This window comes from Gekko japonicus, unplaced genomic scaffold (assembly GCF_001447785.1).
Source record: "Gekko japonicus isolate JY-2015 unplaced genomic scaffold, Gekko_japonicus_V1.1 scaffold5464, whole genome shotgun sequence".
In the NCBI taxonomy this organism is placed as follows: domain Eukaryota; kingdom Metazoa; phylum Chordata; class Lepidosauria; order Squamata; family Gekkonidae; genus Gekko; species Gekko japonicus.
In genome coordinates this window covers 22337-30000 of record NW_015163248.1, presented here as the reverse complement: position 1 = coordinate 30000, position 7664 = coordinate 22337, and the positions used below count along the sequence as shown (strand labels likewise).

General features: G+C 46.2%; 1 protein-coding gene across 1 annotated transcript; it reads right to left on the bottom strand.

The window, feature by feature from the left end:
• Positions 1–4597: 4597 nt before the first annotated feature.
• LOC107106985 (7-alpha-hydroxycholest-4-en-3-one 12-alpha-hydroxylase-like) lies at positions 4598–7096 on the bottom strand. Its single transcript, XM_015407199.1, has one exon. The coding sequence runs from the start codon at positions 7080–7082 to the stop codon at positions 5541–5543; it is 1542 nt and encodes a 513-aa protein (XP_015262685.1). The 5' UTR covers positions 7083–7096; the 3' UTR covers positions 4598–5540.
• Between the last annotated feature and the right edge of the window lie 568 nt (positions 7097–7664).

Sequence of the window (7664 nt, the reverse complement as noted above, 5' to 3'; positions counted from 1 at the left end):
TGCAGACAAATGCCTTCTCCAAGCCAGCTGGGGGGGGGGGGAGAAGCCAGTGTTGGATCAGGCTGTGGGAAGAGGAAAATCTCTGCGAGGCACACCCAGAAAGGCTTCTGTTCTCACAGGGAGATTGGCAACGGGAGATTGGCAAGCGGGGCACAATCTTTGCTGAGTCTGTATGAGCCTATTATATTATTAAGAGCACCATGAATTACTGAGAGCACAAGATCTGCAACATGTAAGCAAGATAACTTGAGCTACGGGAAAAGAACATTCTGTGAAATACACTGTGCTTTTTAGCTTACAAAGTCTCTTGCTCTGTACTTGTAACGAATTTCACTGAGCCTGCTTGAGTCTAATGAAACGCTGCAGTGAAACTGTCAGAAAACAGTTTGGTACAGAGAGAGACAGAGACAGAGCCTGATCAGCTTCAAGAAATCTCTGTGTGTTGTGTCGTTACTGAACCCTCACAAAGTCTACATCAGGCCAATGGCCCATCCGGTCCAACACTCTGTCACACCGTGGCCAAACATACCAGGTGCCCTCAGGAGGTCCAGCAGTGGGGCCAGGACACTAGAAGCCCTCCCATTGTTGCTCCCCCCAATGTCAGCTAGCTGCCATTATGTCTGGTGTACATGGTATTCCCTGTGCAAGCTGTTACACCCATCCCCCCCCTGTGTGTCATCTTGCTTCATTGTATTGCATGTGTAGCTTTGCAGAAACTGGCCAAGGTCGAGCAGCTGGAGGTGGGAGTCGTGGTATTGCTTCGCTGTTATGGTTAGCTTGCCTGAGAACTGAACTTGTGTATAATGTAGGACCGTTATGTTCCCAAGGAATTGGGCGCGCGTTCGCTGTTCTATTCCCGCCAGAGGGAAAGGGGCTAATTGGCCCTTACCTGGTTCAAGTTCCTTTATTATGTAGTCCCAGTGTGATTGCAGTTATTCCTAACAATGTCCTTGTTCCTGATCGAACCATCGCTTTGAAATAAATTTTGCTTTACTTTTAAACGTGGATTTATTTTGAATGCTTGGGGATCTAACACCCAAGCACCAAGGAGACAGAGCATCGCTTGCCCCAGACCGAGAGTTCCCATCTACACCTTGTGGCTAAGAGCCACTGATGGACCTCTGCTCCACATGTTTATCCAATTCCCTCTTGAAGCTGTCCATGCTTGTAGCCGCCACCACCTCCTGTGGCTGTGAATTCCATGTGTTAATTGCTCTTTGGGTGAAGAAGGACTTCCTTTGATCGGCTCTAACCTGACTGCTCAGCAATTTCATTGCACAGGAAGACAATTGAGAGGCGGCACCAGTGAATGACTTGGTCATCCAGTTGCTGGAGGCAGGTTAATGGCCATTCCCACCGGGGATTGACTGGTGGCAAAGAGGACTCTCCCAGGAAACGTCACATTTACATAATTAGCACCTCACTAACAGTAGGAAGGATTTTTAGGTTGTCCGACACAAAGGAAATGCCACATTCACAGATCAGTAAATAGATTTTCTAACAAGGCTAGGAAGAACCTCTCCCCCCCCAGCTTCTGGACTTCAGACTATAGATGTAACGTTTGTGGAAATGTGAACCGGTCCGGTAGAGGCAAAAACAGTCTCTCCAGTTTGGTTTGGTTTTGAAACTAGAACTTTGGGAGGAAACGGAAATATCTGCACCGCTTCATTTCCTATCAAATCTAAATCTATTTCGCTGCTTCAGCAACACAAAACCCTTTTATAACTTAGTATATGAATATTAATTGGCATATTCGAGGGATTCAAACGTCTAAATATCCTGTTACTACAAGCGAAAGACTTCCATCGACGTATCTAATTTGCAACATCTGTGTATGCTTAAATCCACAGGCAAACAAGACAGACTGCTCAACAAACTTGAAAAAAAGCTCCGGATTGGCAGAAAAATCTGAAATCTTTAAAAAAAAGAATGATAGAAGCGGCACCTATAGCTTTACGAAATGAATGCCTTCACATACATCTTTGTAAGAGATATGAATACAGAAAATACAGGTGAAGTCTGCAAGCAAAATGATACGGCCTAGAGAACGAACTCAACGTATACAAAAAGAAACAAAATGTTTGGAGAACCTGAATGTGAGATTATATGAAAGGATGACAAGAGCTAAATTTTTCCTTCAGAGAGTGAAAAATAAAGAATATGTGGAACCTCAAACCATCCAAAGAATTGAATATAGAGGGCTACTTCCAGAAATCCTACAAAAATGGTTAAAACTTTCTGGATATGGTCAAAACCCTTTGGACAAGAGAGACGATACAATTTTTCAAGGTCTTATAAATTAGACTGACATATGACCAATTTGAAAGGAACAGGAACTTTATTTTAAATCAATTGCAAAAGAATATATACATAAAAATAAGGTGGAATAGAGAAAATAGATATTTAGACATTGTATGAGATACTTAACTAGATACTCAACGTATTCTTTTGTATACTTAACTAGAACTCAACGTATACCCCCCAAAAAACACCAAAATGTTTGGAGAACCTGAATGTGAGATTATATGAAAGGATGACAAGAGATGAAATCTTTACAGCAGAAAATGAAATTTTCCTTCAGAGAGTGAAAAATAATGAATATGTGGAACCTCAAACCATCCAAAGAATTGAATATAGAGGGCTACTTCCAGAAGTTATTTTGTCATCCAGAAGACACAGAATTAAGACTTTAAAAGTTAAGAGGAGAAACCAGAGAATGAAGAAGAGGATGAAATCCTACAAAAATGGTTAAAACTTTCTGGATATGGTCAAAACCCTTTGGACAAGAGAGATGATACAATTTTTCAAGATCTTATAAATTAGACTGACATATGACCTAATTTGAAAGGAACAGGAACTTTATTTTAAATCAATTGCAAAAGAATATACATAAAAATAAGGTGGAATAGAGAAAATAGATATTTAGACATTGTATGAGATACTTAACTAGATACTTTAGTGATGAAATGGAACCCCTGATCTGTGTATGTTTGTTTGTCATAATTAAAAATAAAGTGTAAAAAAAAGAAAATAAATGAATGACTTCAGTGGATGTTGCTAAGCAACTACCACAATATTACCAGCCTTCAAGCCTTGGTTTCTGTCAGTAAAAGGCAGGGGGCTTTCCAGGGCTGTTTAGGCCTTTGACAAATCAGAATCAAGTTTTGCAAGAACAACTAGGCAACTAGTTGCCAGGTGACTTGTAGCCCACCCCACAATAGACAGAGTGGAGCATTGGTTAGAGTTTCACATTAGGATCTGAAACACCCAGCTTTGAACCCCGACTGTGCTGCGGAAGGTCAGTTTCAGGCAGTTTCACACTCTCAGCCTAGCCTACCTTACTGGGTTGTTTTGAGGGTAACACGGAGGAGAGGAGAATGATGCAAGCTGGTTTGGGTCCCCATTTTGGAGAAAGGTGGAGTGTATATGAAGTAAATAAATAATAAACATAGCTGAAGGTGGGGAACAGATGAAAAGCAGGCTGTTACAGGAGAGAAGGAATCCGGGAAAACTAGGGCTGCCAAGTGGGGGCGGGTGGCGGGTAAACCCCCGCTTTGGAGGCCCAATTTCCGCCGCCGCGGAATCGGGCCCCAGGGGGAACTCCGCCCCCCGAAGCGCAGCGTGGCTGCATCACTGGAGGTGACGCAACCACGTCAATCACGTTGGGGGCGTGGCCCCGATCGTCGGAGGGAAAACTCTATGGTTTTCCCTCCGACGATCAGGGCCACGCCCCCCAACGTGATCAACGTAGCACGTCACTTCTGGGACGTGCTGGCGGCGCGTGCACACGCTTCGGAGGAGAGCTCCCGGAGCCCGGCGACGCTCCCCCGCCGGTAAGTAGATTAGACTTGGCAATCCTAGGGAAAACTGAGGATATTGTGGCTGCCAGGAGGAGGGAAAGATGAAATATTTGGGGGGGGGATACAGGGGAAAGTGAGGTGCCCCCCGCAAATTGTTGCAGTTGGGGGGGAGTGCGAGTGGGCCGGTCTGGCTGGCGCTGTGCAGCTGGGCCCAGAACAGTATGGCAGATGGCATGGCACAACTGAGCCAGTTTTTCCCCAGGAGAGGCTACCAGGGGGAATGATGGAGGGAAAGCTGGAGACAGGGGTGGGGGAAGGGAAGGAAACAAGAAAAAGGCAGTGGATATTGGGGCTTTCAAGGAAGGGAAGGAGGAAATCATGCGGGAGGAGAAACTGAGATGCCTCCCACAAGTACTTTCAGTCCCCCCCCCCAAGAACTAGTACCAGTGTTCCCTCTAAGCTGGGTTAGTGTGAGCTAGGTCACAGTTTTTTAGCCTCCGGCTCACACATTTATCGTCTTTGCTCAGGAAGGGATGGCTCCAGACCATACTAATTCATGCAGGAGTCCAATCGCCCGCTCACAACTTTAATGCCGGTAGCTCACAAAGTAGAATTTTTGCTCACGAGACTCCACAGCTCAGAGGGAACATTGCTCTGGAGCAAACTAATTCATGCAGTAGCCAAATCGCCCGCTCACAACTTTAATGCCGGTAGCTCACCAAGTAGAACTTTTGCTCACAGGACTCCACAGCTCAGAGGGAGCATTGACTAGTACTAGTTTTAGTACGAAAGGGGGGGGGGAAGAGGTGCAAACGATCAACGTGTTTCACTCATTACAAAAGAAAACCGCTTCCCCCACCTCTTCCAGTTTTGCCGACAGAAAAAGTGAGAAATCCTTAGACAGCGTCATGCTTCGAGTGAGCAAAAGCTTCTCTTAAAAAGGCATCTCACTTGTTGCAAAAGGAAAACAGAATCTTTCTCCCTCTCTCCCCCCAGTGCTCCCTAAAATCTCCATCAGAACACCTGAAACAAAATACAGCCCTCTCTTCCGAGATCGTGGAAGAGATTCTTAAATTCAGTTCAGCAAACCTAACAACCGGAACGAGGACACAAAAATGCTAAATAACGACTAAGAATGATTGACTGTAAAAACTAACTGTTATTAGTCATTATTACTGCAACGTTTAACAAAGATGACATACTGCGGCAAGTTGGGTCTCTACTGCACAGCCATTTCAAAGGCAGCAGACCCTTTCAATGCATACGTCTGAAGTTGATGGAGATGGTAACACGTACGGAGCTATTAAGGAGCTTCACGTCCCCCCTCCTCCAAGCTGGCTGCTAGCAGCTATATTCTTTACACTCCATTTCATACATACAATGAAGGCCACAATTGCCTACACAAGCTACGAAAGACAATTAAAAGTCTCAGCACTGCAGCACGTATTCTTCCTGGTCAGCGGCAGAAGAACATGACCCTTCTGAATCTTGGTATCTTTTTGTTTATCATCGTGTCTTCTGTGCAGTCCCACATGGGACGGCCTGAGGCAGGCCTATGTGTGCCAGCACAGAAGACACTCGATGAACATCAGTTACAGGTAAGTGCAACCATGTTTAACTGCCCCTACGCAAGAGACCTCCCTGAATGCATTCTGCTATTTTACAGTTTTCTCCCCAGGACTGAACGGAATAAATAACTGAGCTAATGTACAACTTGGTTATAAATAAACTATTTTACTCTTAGATTCTCAGTCGATACCGAAACTGGATATCGTGAGAAGGATGTGTGGCTCCAATCCCATAGCGGCTTGGATCTACCGGCGGTACCTTCTCTTCCTTATTGACCAGTTCCATCTCAAAGTAGGCGACCATCAAAATCACAAACAACTTCATTTCACTAACAGCAAAGAAGCGTCCCGGGCACATGGAAGGCCCAGCGCCCCACGGCATGTTGTAATGCCTTAGCTTTTTCCCATTTTTGTAGAATTCTTTCCTTGTGCCATCTGGGTTCACGAACCGATCGTATTTGAAAGTCTTAGGATCAGGGTAGATTTCAGGATCCATCTGCAGGCCGATGAAGGGGAAGAGAATCAGCTGGTCTCCTTTCCGGAGGCTGTAGTCTCTCCCGTCCGCCATTTTAAGATCCATATCTTCCATTATGCTTCTGAACAGAAAGGGACTTACTTTCAAGCGTAGACATTCCTGTATCGCGCTGTCCAAAAGAGGAGTCTTGACTGTTTCAAAGGATATCTTGAGCATGGGACTGCCTGGCTTGACTTCCTGATTCGTCTCCTTTAGGACTCGGTCGACTTCTCCCTTCACTGCCTTCATCGCCTCTGGATGTGTCAGGAGATGGACAAAAACCCAGAAGGTCGCTGGCCCAGTGTTCGCTTGTGATGCCCAGAAAAGGAGAAAAAGGAACTGAGTCCGCATCTTTTCGGTCATCCCAGTCTCATCCATCTGGTGATCTTGCTCGGCCACCCAGTTGCTGATGTCATCCTTCTCCATCACCTTTTCTACAGACAGCACATCCCAGAAAAAGTTCCTCAGCCTCTCCGTCTCCTTCTTGCTCTCAGGATCCAGCATCCCCATGACCATCTGGGGAAGGTAGTGGTCAAATTTCTGAAAATCCTCAAACCATTCTGCACACTGCGGTGCTCTGCTATCCTTAGAAGTCCCTTTGCGATCTCCACTTTTGGGGGAATCGCTTCCAAACAACGTCAGGAAAGCAGCTTGAAACATGGCCTTGTAGCTGAAGTGGAGGGCCCCGTCCTGCTGCCATGGTCTTTCTCCGTCGTTGGAGCCCTGGTTCCGAAGCAACACTGCCTGCAAGTTCTCCATCATCACCTGGTTCAGATCCTCCAGATTCCGATTTCTGAGATACCTCTTGCTAACTTGTTGCACAACCTTATGATGGGATTCACTCGGGCGGAAGCCAAAGACGTTATGAACTACCATGGAGGCAAACGTATCAAAATCCAACTTGTCTTTGGACTCCTTTATGACCGTCCCGTAGGTGTGAGGGTCCATCATGAAATTTAAATAATTGCCTCCAACCAACACGGTGAAGATATCCCCGTGTTTCTTCTGCATCTTCTCCAAAAACTCCGCAGGGTTCTTCTTGAAACTTATCCCGTGTCCTAGCCATGGGATGAGGCCTTTGTCCAACGGCGGTTCTTTGGGTCTTCTCCTGCGGAACGCGCCCGTCAAATACAGCCCACCGAGGATGGCAGCAAAGAGGGAAGCTAACAGGGCACAAAGCACAGATTCCCAGAAATGCATCCCTGGTGCTTAGAGCAGAGAAGATTTAGTCAAAGGGATAGAAGAGCCGCAGCTCGGCTTATAAAGCGCCCAATCAGAGGGCAGATCAGGGCTGGACTGCCTAATTCTATGTCTGCCCTGCCAGAGGCAGCTGTGGTTTTCCTGCCGCTTGAGTCATGAATGGCATGCCAGTATTTACCTGCTCCTCCTACACAATTATCATGTCCTTCTTTGCCCATCTATACAGGCTGTAAATAAAGCATGGGTGCCTTTGTACGAAGGGTTCTCCTAGGACGGAGAGCCTGGTGTAGCTTTCATAAGATCTCAGCCCTCTGGGTTTTGCTGCCAAGTCCAACAGTCGGGCTGGTCTTTCCCCATTTCACTATCCTGCCGTTAAGAACACGGCTCGGAGGGGTTTGCTCAATGTTGATGGGAGGAACCACGGAGACTGTTTATCAGGAAGCTGGCTGAATCAATTTCATGCATATGGCCTTTGACTGTGAGTCTGTGAACAAGGGAAGGAGGGAGGGAAGAGTCTAAGGGATGCTCAAGCTGAAGGGTAAGCCAAAACTCTGAGTCCTGTCCAACTCATGAACTCTCAGG